General features: G+C 35.4%; 1 protein-coding gene across 5 annotated transcripts; it reads right to left on the bottom strand.

Annotated features, from left to right (window-relative positions):
• Nucleotides 1-638: 638 nt before the first annotated feature.
• Nucleotides 639-19,272, bottom strand: LOC6498705 (diphosphomevalonate decarboxylase). 5 transcript variants are annotated; one of them, XM_014903918.3, is made up of 4 exons: nucleotides 19,042-19,258; nucleotides 18,894-18,979; nucleotides 1,776-1,893; nucleotides 639-1,717 (listed from the first exon to the last, which is right to left on the bottom strand). In XM_014903918.3, exons 1-4 carry the CDS (start codon nucleotides 19,091-19,093, stop codon nucleotides 801-803), a joined length of 1,173 nt encoding a protein of 390 aa, XP_014759404.1. In that variant the 5' UTR covers nucleotides 19,094-19,258; the 3' UTR covers nucleotides 639-800. The 5 variants fall into 5 exon arrangements, with proteins under 5 accessions (XP_014759404.1, XP_014759405.1, XP_014759403.1 ...); XM_014903919.3 differs by having other exon boundaries at nucleotides 18,894-18,964; XM_014903917.3 differs by lacking the exon at nucleotides 18,894-18,979.
• Between the last annotated feature and the right edge of the window lie 654 nt (nucleotides 19,273-19,926).

Here is a 19,926-nt window from a genome sequence, read left to right as displayed (position 1 = left end):
GCTCCAAAACTGAGAGACTAGTTTGCGTAGAAACCGACAGACAGACGGACAGACGGACATGCTCATATCAACTCAGGAGGTGATCCTGATCAAGAATATATATACTTTATAGGGTCGGAGATGTCTCCTTCACTGCGTTGCACACTTTTGACCAAAATTATAATACCCTCTGCAAGGGTATAAAAATATTTGACAAAATGGCGACCTATCAAAGTTGAAAAATCGTTTTTCGTTAAAAAAGCAGTAGTTTTTCAGCTGTAAAAAAAAAGTTTTGCATAAAAAAATCAATCCTTCGATTAAGTACTAGATTATTATGTAATAAAAGAGCATGCTAAATTTCAAGACAATCGGGTCACTAGTTTTCGAGTAAGAGTGGTCACCGACTTCAAAAACGTAGTTTTGAGAAAAACGTGTTTAAAGTTTCAACTCACCATCACGCTTACCGGACGCCCCTCCCTTTCAACATGTGTATCTCAATGTATGTTCACCGGATCATTTTAATTTTGTGGACACATTTCTAAATGTATATACTTTAAGAAAATGCAAAAAAAAAATCAGATTTTTTGAAAATTACAAGTGCGCATGCCCCCTTAAGTTGCAGAAGAAAGATGGTCAATGCAGCAAAAGAAAAATCATAATTTTTTTGCGTTTAATAAAAAGTGTTTTTATTCAACCCAGCACATCATTTCAAAAAGTTACATTTTAAATTATTTTAAGCTTAACTTGTACCAATCCCCTTAAAAAAATTTTACCAAATAGAAAAGAAAGCTTTTCTGTACACCAAAATATATCTTATTGAATCAACGTGCGTTAGCTCTTAGTAGTCGTGGTCCTTCTCCAACTTTTGTGTGAATTATATACTTCAATGTATTTTTTTGTTGAATTTTTAACAATTCCATTTTTTCTCGAAAGATATTGTCTTTTGTTTTTGATTGTATGTCCAGATTTGACAAGGGAATACCTCTCAGATAGTCTGCACTTTCCTCATCATTTGGGAATGCTTTATTGATCGCATAAATTAACTTGGGAATATTCTCTTCCAAAACGTACAAGCATGCGTTTGGTCCGGCATCAAAGGTATAAGCGATAAGCGAGCTTCCCATCAATTCATTAAAATCGTGGACAAACGACACAATTGAATGAGATGTTTCGTTCATGTAAACACAAGGCGGATAAGTGTCCATGGCAATAGCATGAAATTGATTCGAGTCTTTCATTGTAATCTTAGCGAACGTATCAAAGTCATGTTTATGAATTGCTGTTTTTAATTGATTCACTCTTTCGGGGACTACTTTATCGGCACGATGTTGAATTAATTGAGACGTTTGCACAGAACGTTGCATTCCTAGCGTAGAACCGGTATTTTTACGTTGATCATTGACGACTAAAATAATCAAATGCATATTTGGCCAAAATTTTGATGATACAACTTGTTTAGCAACAGAGTCACATCCACTATCTAAATTTCCTCGATGCCATTGGACGAATCCTCCATATAAGCTACGACAGGCCGACCCACTTCCTTGTCGAGCTACAGTAGTTAATTGATCATTAACGGGAATGCCATACAAACAAGCTAAAGAATAAACAAGACAAGCATAACCAGCGGCGCTCGAAGCAAGTCCTGCTGCGGTAGGAAAGTTATTAAAAGACTTAACGTGAATTTTCCATGACAGTGGTATTTTTTGAGAACCAGCACATATAGCCAGACGATGAACTTCAATAAAAACATACATTAATATTTCAAAATTCAATTATTATATTTATTGCTTCACCTTCATTTAAACATCGCAAAATTCGTGTATTTTCTTCAAAAGGAACTTCCTCGCCGTTGAGCCACATTTTATTGGAATAAAAGCTTTCCGACGCAGTTATTGTTGTCTCGGCGCACAGCTGTATAGATGCGTAAAAGTGTTTCAGCGCATAAATAAATACAAAAAATACAACAATTTTTTTTATATTTTTGAAGCAGTTATTAGCAATAAAAGAGAAAGGACTGCTATAGTCGAGTTTCCCGACTATATGATTCCTGGTACACTTCTCTTTTACTCACACCTTACTTTTCTATAAAAGTAGTTTTTAATTAAGCTAACCCTTTTCGTTAGTTAATAACTAAACTTGTTTAACATATTTGTGTGTTTCAGAACTAAAAACTGAAACAATCCAGTAAGAAAGAAAATGTATACTCTATAACTCTTCTTAAAATCGTTGTGCTGAATTTTTTGTAGTTTTGTATATATAAATTAACAAGTATACTGGTGTTAAATAAAAATTCTAAATTTTTTGGGGCAGGAAATTTTAAACTGTGTCGGTATTATAAGAGTATTTTTATTGTATAAAAAAAAAAACGGACAAGGCTTTAACGCCTCGGTTGTTGATGAGGAATATACATACTTATACATTTTCCTTGGTCGGAAATGGATTATTCAAGCGTATGCAAATTACGGGCTATTAAAAATCGGCAGGAGCCGAAGTTTGCTAATAGTTGGTGCAATAAAGGCGATAATGATAGTAGGTAAATATTTCTGATAGTTCTCACAGATAGACAAAGTAATTGACTGATCTAAGCATTTTATATGAGTAAAAACAAGGAAGGAAAGCTAACTTCGGGCGGAATCTTTCAAAATAGTAAGGTTGTGCCATTTTCGATCGTTCAGTTATATGGCAGTTATAGGATATAGTAAACCGATTCTTATGAAATTTGGCAAATGGCTCATTTTTGCCCAAAATACAATCTGTTTAGGACCCATCTTTCTAACTTAAAAAACACCAAAGTTACGGCATTTCCAGGTATATGGCAGCTATAGGATATAACTATATAGTTTCAACTCGATAGCTTTAAAACTGAGAGACTAGTTTGCGTAGAAACAAACAGACAGTCAGGCGGACATGCTTATATCCACTTAGGAGGTGATCCTGATCATATATACTTTATAGGGTCGGAGATGTCTTCTTCACTGCGTTGCACACTTTTGACCAAAATTATAATACCCTGCAAGGGTCTCACACAAAGAGTGTAAGAAATATGAAGTTGTACGAATTTCGGATTATGCCAGATATAAGCGATATATCAAACCTTGCGTCATCAAGGGCTACCTTCAAACTCAATATAAATAAAATCGTAAGAGATTAAAAAACTTCTTTTCAGTGTATGTCTTTTTTTCTAGTACGTAGACATTGTCGGGTCAAGAGCCGCTGGAAAGTTTGGCCGGCAATAATTTATTGAATTTGTTTATCTTTTCTTTAATCTTTATCTCCGGTATCTCGGTCGCTCCGCAGCATCAATAGTTGAGCCTCGTTTCTTATTCTAATTCGGTCTTCAACCCTACGCAGTCACATACATATTTCATATGTTATATATTATATATAAACCAATCATTTAAATAAATTCTAATCATACATAGAAATCTAAAGGTACTTGTTTTTTTTTAAAGCCTAGATTTGGAACATTATATAAAGCTCCCGAAAACGCTCGGTAACTGAACAGACGTCGTTTGGTGTAAAATCGATATTTGAAAAACATTTTTAAAGAAATAAAGCATGATCATCATTCATCAAAAGGTGAAAAATCGAATTACTTAAGGGGGCATGCGCACTTGTAATTTTCAAAAAATCGAATTTTTTTTGTTTGCATTTTCTTAAAGTGTATATATTTAGAAATGAGTTCACAAAGTTTTCAAATGATCCGGTAAAAATTCATTGAGATACACATGTTTAAAGGTAGGGGCGTCCGGTTTATGTAATAGTGAGTTGAAACTTTAAACACGTTTTTCTCAAAACTACGTTTTTTAAGTCGGTGACCATTCTTACTCGAAAACTAGTGACCCGATTGAAATTTAGCATGGTTTTTTAATACATAATAATCTAGTACTTAATCAAAGGATTGATTTTTTTACTTTTTTTTTACAGCTGAAAAACTACCGCTTTTTTTTAACGAAAAACGATTGTTGAACTTTGATAGGTCGCCATTTTGTCGAATATTTTTTTTTTTTTAATATCCATCGATTAAGTACTAGATAAACTTTCAATAAATGTAAATCCTTTTCATTTTTTGATTTCAAACGATCCAGATTTCCACAGTCTTGGTCACCGCGACCCGTGTTTTTCAGACGGACCTCACTTCGACGGGGCATAGTTTTGAAACTGCTCAATATTTTCTACTTTTTTGTTTTTCAAATTTAAGTTATAATGATGTACTTTCACATAATAAAGCGATATTTCAAAAAAATTCAATAGTTTACGAGAAAAAAAATTCGGGAAAAATTTCTATTTTTTGGCGCTCCAACTGCGCATGCCCCCTTAAATAATTTCTGAATGAAAAGTCGGATCGGGATATTTGTGGTATCAATTGGAGCGAATTTAAAGTCCCCTCTTTTTTGAATTTAGTGAATCAAAATGGCAAAGAAAGTAAGTAAATGCATCTTAAAAATGCAAAAGTTATAAAAATAAAAGCGGAATTCTAAGCAGATGGCATAAAATAAATCATGATTTTATGATTTAAGAGTAACCCTTTAAGAGGGTCAAACGCGTTCGAATTTTCGAAAAATTCATGTTGATTTTATTTTTAACACTTACTATGTCGCACGCTACGAACATCACTGTGGACGGCTGTCCACGAGGTGACGACCTGCATGCCTTGGCGTGCGCGAAGAGACTCTATATATAGCCGAAGGATTAAACATTTTCTGTTCGCATCCGATCTAAATGAATATTACACCAATCGAATTGGGACTGGTGGAGACATTTTAGTCCCCCCCACATATATACGCGTCTACGCGCCTAAATACGCGTCAACGCGCCTAAATACCTCAAACCACCCGATCCGACATTTATTTTAGAAGTTATTCAAGAAATACGATTTTTACAGCTTTTCCAAATGAAGGCAGTTAGTCTGGTTGTCTGTTTGCACTATTTTTTTCTTGGCAATCCTGAAAAAAATTGGAGATGTTTGTTACTATCATATGAGCAACTATTGTTCTAAAACTTTTTTAAATACCTTAAGCTTACGTTCAAAAATCAAAAAAACTTTGTTAATTAAAAAATGCATAAAATTATAATAAAGAAAGATATTAAAAAGTGCTTTACACCGTTGAAAAGGTTTTTTAAATATCTATTTCAATTTCTTTAAGATCAAACTTCTTAATAAGAGACAACAAAAAATACACTAAAAAACAAGAAAGGAAAGCTAACTTCGGGCGGTGCCTAAGTCAATATAAGTTAAGTGCCAAAGGTATTATAATTAAAGTGTGCAACGCAGTGAAGGAGACATCTCCGACCCTATAAAGTATATATATTCTTGATCAGGATTACCTCCTGAGTCGATATGAGCATGTCCGTCTGTCTGTCGGTTTCTACGCAAACTAGTCTCTCAGTTTTGGAGCTATCGAGTTGAAACTTTGCACACATCCTGTTTTTCCTTGCACGTAGTATATAAGTCGGAACGGCCGGGATCGGTCGACTATATCCTATAAGTGTCATATAACTGGTTGATCGGAAATGCCATAACTTTGGTGTTTTTTAAGTTAGAAAGATGGGCCTTGGTACAAATTCCATTTTGGGCAAAATAATCTTATTTGACAAATTTCATAGGGATCGGCCAACTATATCCAATAGCCGCCATATAACTGAATGATCAAAAATGGCACAACTGCAAGGGTATATAACTTCGGCTCCGCCCGAAGTTAGCTTTTCTTTCTTGTTATACCCTTGCAGAGGGTATTATAATTTTGGTCAAAAGTGTGCAACGCAGTGAAGGAGACATCTCCGACCCTATAAAGTATATATATTCTTGATCAGGATCACCTCCTGAGTCGATATAAGCATGTCCGTCTGTCCGTCTGTCCGTCTGTCTGTCTGTCTGTCTGTCCGTCTGTCTGTCTGTTTCTACGCAAACTAGTCTCTCAGTTTTAAAGCTATCGAGTTGAAACTTTGCACACACCCTTCTTTCCTTTGCAGGTAGTACATAAGTCGGAACGGCCGGGATCGGTCGACTATATCCTATAGCTGCCATATAACTGATTGATCGGAAATGGCATAACTTCGTTGTTTTTCAAGTTAGAAGGATGGGATTTTCAATGTATGCTTCTTTGGTCAAAATAATTCGATATGCCAAATTGCATAAGGATCGGCCGACTATATACGATCCGCTGTATATCTAATAATATAGATGCGTGGCGCCACCTATCGGACTGCGACTGAACTGCAAGGGTATATAAACTTCGGCTCCGCCCGAAGTTAGCTTTCCTTTCTTGTTTTTTGATAATTTATTATATAATGAAACTCTCATAAGTATCGGCCTCTCATTTGTTTATTTCTTTCTTACGTCTTTGTAAATGTTTTTAATTATTCCACTTTCTTTAATGTCAAATTCTATGGAGTAAAAAAAAGCGTTTTGGTTTATCCTTAAATTTAAAGTATTGCTAACTGTGTGAATCGCCTGTCCAGAGGTTACTTTAATATTCTATATTTTATATTAAATCATTTTTCCTTTTTTAAATCATTGAAGATCTATATATATATAAAAAACCAACTGATATCATATAAAAAAACCTCTTGACGAGGTAAAATACCTGTGACGAACCTGCATGCGAAACCCAAAATACATATCTGATATCAATTTTAGTGACGAAAATATATTTTATATAGGCGTACAAAATTGCATATAAAAAATATTCTTATTCGGCACGTGCCAGATTTTTGTTATGCTTGCACTGAAGGTGTTAGTTCGCTTTATTTGGTACAAGCACTAACCTTACAGCATATAGACTTCTCATTTCATGCAACGAAAATAGACGCAAAAATTTCTTGCGATAGGCTCCAGAGAGAATCTTACTCTCATTTTGACGCTCGTAATCTCATTGAACTTATTTGGTTGTTCAGTCGCAGAGAAGCGCATCAACAAAAAGGTTCTTCCGCGGTTAAACTGATCTTTAAATGTATGCGTGCTTACACATTCACATACACGGTTTCATGTGTGTGCGTTCGACTTCGTTTTGAAGCCATCTAAAATTTTTGATTTTTGTAATATATACATATATAAGATTGTCAAAAGTCTTGCTGTATTTTTATTGAATTTTCAATTGTTCATAAAATTAGTTATAATAATGCGATTTAAGTCAAATATGCGCCGTTTGTCGATGACGAGTTCCCAACGAGATGACACGCGTCACCATAGATGTGTGTCGCCTGACGTTGTCCTTATGGAAGATAATTCGGCCTCTGTTGATCAAAGATGGCCTCTTCTGTATGAGTGCTGCATTCAAGCGGTCCAGTTGTTGGCGTACAGGTCCGAATTGAGCGTTTGGCCATACGGGAGCAGCTCATAGTGGATGATTCATTGCCAATCCCACCAAACACACAGAAGAACCTTCCTAGTCGTCAATCCAGGCTTGGCCACCGTCTGGGCAGCTTCACTGCTTTTCGACCACGACCGTTTGCGCTTCACGTTGTCGTAAGTGATCCACTTTTCATCGCCAGTCACCATCCGCTTCAAAAACGGGTCGATTTTGTTGCTATTCAGAAGCGATTTCCATGCATTCATGCGGTCAAAAATGTTTTTTTTTCGTGAAGTCGTGTGGCACCCATACATCAAGCTTTTTTTTTAATCCAAGCTTCTTCAAATGGATTAAAACGGTTTGATGACTCATGCCCAGCTCTTGGCCGATGCTACGACTTCTACTATTCCGATCTCTTTCAATCAATTCATAAATCAAATACGTGTTAGCGCGTGAAAAGAGCTTTCCAAAAAGGTATAGAATGAACCGCTTGCAAAGACACCTATCGGAAATACCGCAAGACTTTTTGGACAACCTTATATGTTAACGAATGAATTAAAATCTATATATTATGGTAGAAACAGGGTATATTTCAGTCGATTGCTTTTAAGTTCTTGTAGTTCTGCAAGCGTATGGTGTTCCATACCCTTCTGATGGATAATTTGAAGTGAAATAAGAATAAACAAAAACAACTGATATAAAGCATTTTACTGCTGCCACCTATTCGTATTCCTAAATACATAGGTATAAAAAGTATGCTGAAATATTAAAAAATATAATATAACAAATAATACTATTTTTTTCTTAGTTCAATAATAATGAATACAAAAATCCAAAATTTTAGCTGGCTTCAGGGGCTTTTGGGGGCCTGTCGCAAGAAATTTTTGCGTCTATTTTCTTTATACAAAATGTCTATATGTTGTATGGTTATTGGTACAAGACAATATGTGTGCCACAAACTATGTAAACATAATGAAGGATTTTATGTTACCATATGCCAAAGAGGAAATGCCTTTGAAGGTTATGCAGGATAACGATCCCAAACATACACGCCAAAAAGTGGTTCTTGCACATTAAAGGACCGTTTGGGTAGCTCAGTCACCTGATTTAAACCCTATTGAACATTTGTGGGACATCTTAAAAAAGCTTTAAGGGGGCAGGATGGTTTGAGACTTCAATAAATTTTTTTTTTCAGAAATTTTTTATATAATAAAACATTATCTCAAGAATATCCTCTGAAACTTTCATGTCGATCGGACTAAAGCTTGCTGAGATACCGATTTTCTAGTTTCTTTCTCTCCATATACTTTCAATTGCTTTTAAAACTTTAGACGCTTTTTTCTCAAAACAACTTTTTCAAGTCGGTGCGTACCTATCATATCCAATAAATAAATAAATAAATAAAAGTCGGTGCGTAACGTAACTCAAAAAGTAATGCTCGGATCCTCACAGTTCCACTTCAGACCTCACAGAGTAAAGACGTGCAACTACATTCGTTTATCCAAACCATCAGCTTCAAGTGCTTATCAGCAATATTTTGCACAAACAAACAAGTGTTCAAAAGAGATACAAAAACCAACAACAAATAACGATCACGCGATCATAAAATTAAGAACAGGGGCTCGCCCCACCAAACCAAAATGCTGCCACCAGACAAAAACAAGCTTTTTTCCAAAAACACAAACATAGAACAAAAATATATAGTTATCAAAAGAAAAGACAATATATCCCTAGAACACACCAACCCTTTCATTATTAAAAAATCAATTTACTACACCTGCGGAGGTGAAGTCGATAAGTGTAAAACAACAAGAGCTGGCACACTCCTAGTCCTAACAAAAATACTCAACAAGCCGAAAAATTATTAAAAATTACAAAAATTGGCATACTAGACGTAGAAGCAAAGGAACACAAATCCCTTAATGAAACCAAAGGAATAATCTATTGCAATTTACTCAGGTATGTCACAGAAGAAGAAATATTAGACGAATTAAAATCCCAACAAGTCTCACACGTATACAAATGGACAAAAAGGTAGACCAAACTAGAGTACCAACAGGACTCATCACCCTTACTTTTGCCACTACAAATCTTCCCGAAAAAGTAATGATAGGCTATGAGGTAGTGTTTACTCGCCCGTACATACCACGGCCAATGCAATGGAAAAAATGCCTCCGCTTTAACCACCCACAAACTTTCTGCAAGCAAGAAAACCCTACATGCAAAAACTGCTCTGACAACACACACACAAGCGACAGCATTGAATGCAGGCAGGAACCCAAGTGCATTAATTGCAGGAACTACCACTCCTCCTTAGACAAAAAATGCCCAGTCTTCCTTAAAGAACAGGAACTAATAGCAATCAAAATCACTGAAAGGGTGGACCATAAAACGGCACGCTCAATATATCTCGCTCGTCGCAATCCCAGTCAGGAATCCTCCTACTCCCAAACCCTAAAGAATACAACACACACAGCAATCCCCACTAAAATACTCGAAGCTCAACCCCAAAGCACCCCAGCAAAAGAAATCAAAGCCACCACAAATTCTATTGACGATCTCCTGAAGGAATTAGACAACAAAATTAAAAAAACCAACAACCCACCTAAACGCACCTCTTTAACCTACGAATTATACGATGAAGACGAAGATATGGACTTAATTACTAGTTACGACACCCAAAAACCATCTACATCAGCTAACGCCCGCAAACTCAGAATCCAAACCAAAGCAAAATCAACCCTATCAAAAACCCTAAAAGCCAAAGAACAAAAAACAAACCCTACTAACGCAAACACTTTAAAACAAACACAAACAAACCACTAAAATCTACAACCTAAAATCAACAACTACAACCAGCTACTACTACTCATAAAAACACACTCGCCACACATCATCTCACTTCAAGAAACACACATACAACATCTTCACTATTTACCTATACCGACTATGTTATACTAACAAACACCCCATCTAACAGATTTAGAGGAGTAGCCCTACTAATCCACAAATCTATCTAACACTCACAAATTAATATCAACGACGACATAGAAGCAATAGCAGTGGATATTAAATCAAAACAAAACTTTAAACTATATTCTATCTACATTTCACCCAGCAAATCCTTCTCACGCCACAACCTGAACAACGTAGTCAGCATCAACAACGAAACGGTTATGATAACTGGGGACTTCAATAGCTGGCACCAAAATTGGGGATCTACACACTCTAATTCAAGAGGTAACATAGTTGCTAAATTTATAGAACAATCGCAACTAACCCTTCTAAATGACAAGTCACCAACCCACTTCACTACACACAACACATTCACAAACATTAATCTTAGCTTCTGTTCCCCCTCACTCACCCCATGCACAAACTGGACTATAACAGACAACCTCCATGGAAGTGATCACTTCCCAATTCTAATAACCCTTTTCCCGATCAACACCAGCACTAACAAAAATACAACAAATTTTAAAATAAACCAAGCAAACTGGGACAAATTTGCAACCCACACCAACAACAACAATAACCTATATCCCCCCTCAACCAACATAAACAAAGAAACTGCCCAAATCAATAAAATTATTATGAAAAGTGCACACCTTGCAATACCACAAACCTTACCCCACAGACACACACACAGTTCCTTGGTGGAACAAAGACCTAGCAGACCTGCAGGAAAAGAAAAAACAAACCTGGAAGGCACTGAAAAGAGACAAAACCCAAGAAAATATCATTAAGGGGGCAGGATGGTTTGAGACTTCAAAAAAAATTTTTTTTCAGAAATTTTGTATATAATAGAACATTATCTTAGGAATATCCTGTGAAAGTTTCATGTCGATCGGACTAAAACTTGCTGAGATACCGATTTTCTAGTTTCTTTCTCTCCATAACCTTTCCATTGCTTTTAAAACTTTAGACGCGTTTTTCTCAAAACAGCATTTTCCAAGTCGGTGCGTAACATAACTCAAAAAGTAATGCTCGGATCTTAATAAAATTTTGTACACATCTTTAATACAATAAATACTTGCGGATGAACGAACGCTTTTTTTTTTTAAAAATTTTTTTTACTTTTTTTAGGGGCAAAAATGGGCGGATTTTTATGTAAAAATGGCACTTTTGACTTTGAAACCGCGCCAAAAATCCAAAATTGCATATTTTTCAAAATGGTTTCGTTCATCCGCACAAGAAACAAATATTTTAAGTAAATCAATTCAATTTTTTGATTTTAGATAACACTGTAAGGCCAGACTTTACGCACCGCAAGAGACCAATTTTTTGAAGCGACTCCGGCCGACTGCCGTCACGGAATAAATAATAATTATTTCTTAATAAAAAATATTCTTAAATACTCTACAAATATAGCCACTTATCGTGTAAAAAAATTGGATCATTTCATTCACTCAGAAATGAGAAAAAAAATCGCAAAAATGTGCTTTTTTTCAGCCCCTGAAACCATCCTGCCCCCTTAAATACCGGAAAACAAACGCACTTTTTAAAAGAGCAGTCAAAATAAGAAAAAAAGAAGCTACGTCCAAATTTACATCAACCATTCAACCTAACACACCAACAACTAAAATATGGAACAATATTCGACGATTCTGCGGGCTAAACCCTGTAAAACAAATACACTGCATAACCAACAATAACGTTACAACTAACGACAAACAAAAAATAGCCAACCTACTCGCCCAGCATTGGTCCCAACTGTCCAAGGACTCAAATTTCAGCCAAGAATTCACATCCCAGAAGCACAACATAACAACACTCAACCACATCCCGTCCAAATCAGCTATGGAAATGGATAAACCTATAACCAAATTAGAACTAACGATTGCTCTCCGATCCCTCAAAGGAATAGTTGTAGTTGCTTAATACCAGGAAACATACCTCACTCATCTCTCTTGACTTTGCAAGAGCTTTTGACCGAGTAGGTATCCACTCAATAGTCGATCAACTAATCGAATGGAAATGTAGCCACAAAATAATAAACTACATCATAAATTTCACCAAAAATAGAAAGATAGCTTTCCGAATAGGGTCAAGTATCTCAAACTTCTACCCCTTGGAAAATGGAATTCCACAAGGATCGCCAATCTCGGTAGTCCTATTCTTAATAGCATTCAATAAACTTTCCAATATCCTCACAATATACAAAGAAATTAAATTCAGCGCATACGCAGACGACTTCCTTTTATTAGTCAATCTAAAAAATCAAAATAACACTACCATAAATCTTACCCATATTTTTAGGAAAATATATGATTGGGGAAGCTACTCAGGCGCATCTCTATCTCAAACAAAATGCCAATACCTACACATTTGTAGAAAACACTGATGCAACTGCACAATCACAACACAAAACTCTAACATAAAAAACGTTACATCACTTAAAATACTTGGACTAACCATAAACAATAGGTACAACTGGAGCTCACATATAAATTCTCTTATACCATCTCTGTCCAATAAACATAACATTGTTAAATGCCTAGCCAGCCACAAATTTAACTACAACACAAGCACCCTACTTAACATTACTAAATCAATACTCATATCTAAAATAGACTACGCTCTTCACATATATGGATACACCCCGAAAAACTTTCTAAACAAATTAAAAACCACATTAAACGCAGCACTCAGAACAGTCCTAGGCGCCTTTCGCACCACACCAACACACAACCTACTCTATGAGGCCAATATTCCAACAATCGAGCAACAACGCACCTCACAACCAAACTGTTCACAAACCTTACCCGCTCCAAAGATACACCATTACACAAGCACATCCAACCAAAAACCAACAACAAAAAATGGACTTCAATACTAGAACGAACTATAAAAATGGACTTCAATACTAGAACGAACTATAGGGAACTGTCAACTCCATAACATCCCATTCAAACCTACGAAACTATACAAGACCAAACCCCCATGGCAACTACCTCAAAACATAATCAACACCTCTCTGCACAACTACAAAAAAGCAAACACGTCATCTGATACATTCCAGAAACTTTTCTTTGAAATCAAAGAAACCTACAAAAACCACACATTTATCTACACGGACGGATCTAAAATAAATTTAAACACTGCCTTCGCTGTAACCACTGAAATGATCGTAATCCCTGAAGCCAGCAAGATCTCAACCACCAAAAGAGGGAAATCGGTAATCTGCTCTGACTCCCTTGGAGCGATCGAAGCCATCCAAAACCCACTAAACTTAAACAAATACCCTACATATATTCGATCACTACTACAAACTAAACAACCAAAAATAAAAATATTATGGATCCCAGGACACTCCAATATTAAAGGAAATGACCTAACAGATAGAACTGCAAGAGAGGCAACAAAAATGCCACTTATATACACGCCTAATGAAAACATAACGGACATTAATAAAATGCTAAAAAATATACTTATACAAGAAAAATAATCTTTAATAAATAAATGAAACACATGGTACAAAAACATTAACACTAACAACACTCACATTTCAGCACTTTCTAAAATACAACAAGAAGAAATCAGCAGAATTGACCAAATTAAATTTATAAGACTTCGGCTAGGACATACAAGCACCTCCTCCCAACACCCCACGCAACTGCTATCGCTGTCAATCATCAACCCCCACAAACATGGAACACATCTTAGATTCCTGCCCAGCAATCTCTCAGAACAAGCAAAATCTACTAAAAAATCGGCCAGCCACTGAGTATCTTAAGAACCCAACAGCAGAAAATATTAAAGTAATCATCAAATTCCTAAAAGAAACCAATTTATACAACGAAATTTAAAATTATAATAAATATACTGTTAACTTAGCTAATTATAAACATAAACAAGAAAGGAAAGCTAACTTCGGGCGGAGCCGAAGTTGATATACCCTTGCAGTTCAGTCGCAGTCCGCTAGGTGGCGCCACGCATCTTATACTATTAGATATATAGCGGATCGTATATAGTCGGCCGATCCTTATGAAATTTGGCATATCGAATTATTTTGCCAAAAGAATAACACAGGCCAACAGCAAAAAATCTCCACGCATAATTTTACCTGCTCCATAACCTTTAGGCTCCCCTGAACCAAAGTCCAGAACAAACATAGGTTCTATCACCCACCGTTTCCGCGGTACACCTAAGAGAAGAAATTGATCAAATTTTACCATATATTGAATTATGTAGGCCGTGAAATGGCTACGACCATCATTGTTTCCAGTACATATCATTTTTGAAATGTATGTGTACCAACTAAAATTAAAAAATGGTATCTAGCAGTTACCATATCTTTGGAATACTCATCCAAAGTTGAAATCTCAGATTTTCTACGTTAATTTTTTCTCTTCTATGATTTTTCCCCAAACATTTTTCTATGGAAGATTTTTATTTCCTTATTGAAATCAGTAGATCATACCATGTTTTAATTTTGGATTTAAGGAAAAACTCGAAATAATTTTATTGAATTTAATATAGGCGGTTCAACAATATTTTCTTAAATTAAATTGGAGTTTTTAATCTCATATTTTCAAAAAGTCATGGCTATCTACAACTTCTGTAAAGCTTTACTAAACAAGCTGAACCTGCAATAGATACGTTTTGAATATAGAAACAGTTTTAGATAGCCATGACTTTTTGAAAATATGAGATTAAAAACTCCAATTTAATTAAAGAAAATATTGTTGAACCACCTATATTAAATTCAATAACATTATTCCGAGTTTTTCCTTAAATCCAAAATTAAAACATGGTAGGATCTACTGATTTCAATAAGAAAATAAAAATCTTCCATAGAAAAATGTTTGGGAAAAAATCATAGAAGAGCAAAAATTAACGTAGAAAATCTGAGATTTCAACTTTGGATGAGTATTCCAAAGATATGGTAACTGCTAGATACCATTTTTTAATTTTAGTTGGTACACATACATTTCAAAAATGATATGTACTGGAAACAATAATGGTCGTAGCCATTTCACGGCCTACATAATTCAATATATGGTAAAATCTGATCAATTTCTTCTCTTAGGTGTACCGCGGAAACGGTGGGTGATAGAACCTATGTTTGTTCTGCACTTTGGTTCAGGGGAGCCTAAAGATTATGGAGCAGGTAAAATTATGCTTGGAGGAAAAAAAAAGTTGGAAATTGTCGGCCTGTGTAATCTGTACCAAATCCCATCTTTCTAACTTAAAAAACACCAAAGTTATGCCAATTTCGATCGTTCTATGACAGCTATAGGATATAGTCGGCCGATCCTTATGAAATTTTGCACACAAGATATTTTGGTCAAATATAACATGTGTGGAAAGTCCCAACCCTCTAACTTAAAAAACACCAAAGTTATGGCATTTCCGATCAATCAGTTATATGGCAGCTATAGGATATAGTCGACCGATCCCGGCCGTTCCGACTTATATACTGCCTGCAAAGGAAAGAAGGGTGTGTGCAAAGTTTCAACTCGATAGCTTTAAAACTGAGAGACTAGTTTGCGTAGAAACGGACAGACGGACAGACGGACATGCTCATATCGACTCAGGAGGTGATCCTGATCAAGAATATATATACTTTATAGGGTCGGAGATGTCTCCTTCACTGCGTTGCACACTTTTGACCAAAATTATAATACCCTCTGCAAGGGTATAATAAATAATTAAAATGCGTAGTCGAAGGCCTCGTAGCTAGCACTACACCCCTAAACTGTTAGTCATAGTTTTGTAAACTGTACTATCATATCCAATAAATAAATAAATAAATAATGCTCGGATCTGTATAAAATTTTTCACACATCTTTAATACAATAAATACTTGCGGATGAACGAACGCTTTTTTTTTAAATTTTTTTTATTTTACAATTTTTACGGGCAATAATGGGCTAATTATACCCTTGCAGAGGGTATTATAATTTTGGTCAAAAGTGTGCATCGCAGTGAAGGAGACATCTCCGACCCTATATATATTCCTGATCAGGATCACCTCCTGAGTCGATATAAGCATCTCCGTAAGTCGGAACGGCCGGGATCGGTCGAGTATATCCTATAGCTGCCATATAACTGAACGATCGGAATTGGCATAACTTTGGTGTTTTTTAAGCTATAATGATGGCACTTTCTACGGATTCCATTTTGGGTAATCTTATTTGTTCTGCCAAATTTCATCAGGATCGCCGACTATATCCTACAGCGGCATGACTGAACGATCGGAAATGGCACAACCTTAACTGCAAGGGTATATCAACTTCCGGCTCCGCCCGAAGTTTGCTTTCCTATTTTGTTTTTATGTAAAAATGGTACCTCCGACTTTACGATCCCGCCAAAAATTCAAAATCGCATATTTCTCAAAATGGTTTTGTTCATCCGCTCAAGAAACTAATATTTTAAGTAAATCAATTCAATTTTTGTATTTCCGATAACACTGTAAGGTCAGACTTTAAGCACAGCAGGATAATAATTTTTTGAAGCGACTCCGCCCGACTTCCCGTCACGGGATAAATAATAATTATTTCTTAACAAAAAAATTCCTAGATACTCTCCAAATATAGCCATGTATCGTGCAAAAAAATTGAATAATTATATTCACCCAGAAATTAAAAAAAAATCGCAAAAATCTGTTTTTTTCAGCCTCTGAAACCGTCCTGCCCCGTTGGTTTTAACTGGCCAAAACTAGATATGTCAGCTAAGTTAGTCCGCCTTGGGTGGAGCCGACAAGGACGGACGGACGGTAACTGCAGAAAAACATTTCACGTTTGATGTGTCAAACTGTACAAGAAAGGACGGCTATTGGATGTGTTTTCCGACAATCCGACGGTAATACACAAGGTGGCGATTGCATGTCTCAGCGGGTACAAAGAGCTTCTATATTGCGTTCGATCTGAATAAGTAATACACCAAAAGAATATTCTTACTTTAAGGGGGCAGAATGGTTTGAGACTTAAAAAAAATTTTTTTTTTTTAAATTTGTAGTAGAACATTATTTAAGGAATATCCTGAGATAGTTTCATGTCGATCGAACTAAAGCTCGCTGAGATACATACCGATTTTCAAGGTACTTTCTCTCCATATAATTACTTTCAATTTCTTTTAAAACTTTAGACGCGTTTTTCTCAAAACAACTTTTTCAAGTCGGTGCGTAACGTAACTCAAAAAGTAATGCTCGGAGCTAAATAAAATTTTTCACACATTATTTATACAATAAATACTTGCAGATGAACGAACGTTTTTTTTTTAAATTTTTTTTTTTACCTTTTTTACGGGAAATAATGGTCTAATTTTTATATTACAAGAAAGGAAAGCTAACTTCGGGCGGAGCCGAAGTTGATATACCCTTGCAGTTCAGTCGCAGTCCGCTAGGTGGCGCCACGCATCTTATATTATTAGATATATAGCGGATCGTATATAGTCGGCCGATCCTTATGATTTTTTACAAATTTTGTACATAAGATATTTTGGTCAAATATAACATGTGCGTAAAGTCCCAACCCTCTAACTTAAAAAACACCAAAGTTATGGCATTTCCGATCATTCAGTTATATGGAAGCTATAGGACATAGTCGACCGATCCCGGCCGTTCCGACTTATATACTACCTGCAAGGAAAAAAAGGATGTGTGCAAAGTTTCAACTCAATAGCTCCAAAACTGAGAGACTAGTTTGCGTAGAAACCGACAGACAGACGGACATGCTCATATCGACTCAGGGGGTGATCCTGATCAAGAATATATATACTTTATAGGGTCGGAGATGTCTCCTTCTCTGCGTTGCACACTTTTGACCAAAATTATAATACCCTCTGCAACGGTATAAAAATGGTACCTCCGACTTTACAACCGCGCTAAAAATTCAAAATCGTATATTTCTCAAAATGGTTTCGTTCATCCTCACAAGAAACTAATTTTTTTATTTCCGATAAGACTGTAAGGCAACACTTTGCGCACCGAAACATAATAATTTTTTGAAGCAACTCCGGCCGACTGCCCGTCACGGGATAAATAATAATTGTTTCTTAAAAATAAAAATTTCTAGATACTCCCCAAATATAGCCATTTATTGTGTAAAAAAATTGAATAATTATATTCACTCAGATATGAAAAAAATCGCAAAAATCCCCTTTTTTAGCCTCTGAAACCATCCTCCCTCTTAATTAGATGTTAGATCCAAACATTTGCCAAAAATTATTTAGCTTGCGAAAAGTGAAAGTGAAAAAATGTTGATTCACTGAATTGAAGCTAGTGATGGCATTTTCTTTAATGACATTCTACTAGTTTTGTCCATCTGTTTGGGGCTTTGTGTTTGCTTAACTTTGTCTTTCAAAACTTTGAAAAATGGATTTTTATTAATAAAATTTTATTAAGTTTTGGTTTAAAATGTGTTTTAATTACATAAATTTATTTAACGTAATTCATAACGTTACATTCAATATAGCTATCTTAACAGGCTATACTTGGTTATAGAGATAAATATCTATTTTAAATATCTATGTATGTATGCATTTCATTTTCTTATGTAGATACATATGTAGATAGCTACAAGCCTAGGGCATGTATGTCGCCACCTATCAGATTGTGATACGTACATATAGATAATATAAACATCAAGACTTATTAATACATGTACTATTTACCTCGTCTGTGCGTAAAGTCATGCTGACAGAATCGTTGATAGGAAGTATAAGATCTTCGTTACGTTTTCCCCCTAGAATATGTGTTGCTTTCATGTATAAAACTTTCACTTACAATATTTACCACAGTAACATAACAAACTTTACTCACAATATTTAATGAGAGCTATATTCACAGGAGCTACACAAGTCACCGAAAACATGTTGGATTTAAAACTGTACTATTTTTATTATATGTGGCTGTTTTCAAGAGCAAATTAATTAAACATTTAGTTTCATTTGTCAATGTTGTCTTAGTTTATGATTGTCAAACTAAGCGTAGAATCGGGTCAGTGTGACCGCTTCGATAAATATATTATATACCGATAATGATTAAAAAAAGGGGATAGTGTAAAAACAATCCATTTAAATACGTGTCTTTCAATATTCGTCAAACGCTATTTTTTTAAATATTTTATTTGTTTTTTCAATTTTTTTTTTAAATTTTATTTTATTTAGGTTTTACTTATTAATGTTTTTTTTATTTTATTGTGCAGAGGGTATTATAATTTAGGTCAAGGGCAAAACATAGTTTTCTTAATAAAAGCAAAATCATTGCTTATGTTTTTTTCCAAATAGTTGGTCGAGAAATTATGGCAAATTACATGAACAAATTAAATTTGGAGTAGCAATAAAAAAAATGCAAAACGGTTCTGTTGTACATTTGATCGTAAGTCCTTGATGAGGATAGTCAAAGATGCAATCGCTATCTTTAATCTCCCTTTTTCGTTTCCCTAGTACAGTAGTTCAAGGTCCTTGAACATTAATAAAAACAAAATTAGTCTCCAAAGCGTAAGCAATCCGCTGTTAGTGGTGGGCTTGTGGCGAATAATCTTCAGCCAGCTCAGCCTACAATTATGCAGCCGCTCAAATCTCTGGCCACCCCAAGGGCCGGACCTGGAAAAAATTTGGCTTTCGAATATCTCAAAATTAATGAACAATTTTTTGATATGTCCTCTGTGGCATCTCTTCAAGTGATAACACCAGACCCAATAAT

The sequence above is a fragment of the Drosophila ananassae genome, chromosome XR (assembly GCF_017639315.1).
Source record: "Drosophila ananassae strain 14024-0371.13 chromosome XR, ASM1763931v2, whole genome shotgun sequence".
Classification (NCBI taxonomy): domain Eukaryota; kingdom Metazoa; phylum Arthropoda; class Insecta; order Diptera; family Drosophilidae; genus Drosophila; species Drosophila ananassae.
This window is presented reverse-complemented; position numbering and strand designations above follow the sequence as displayed.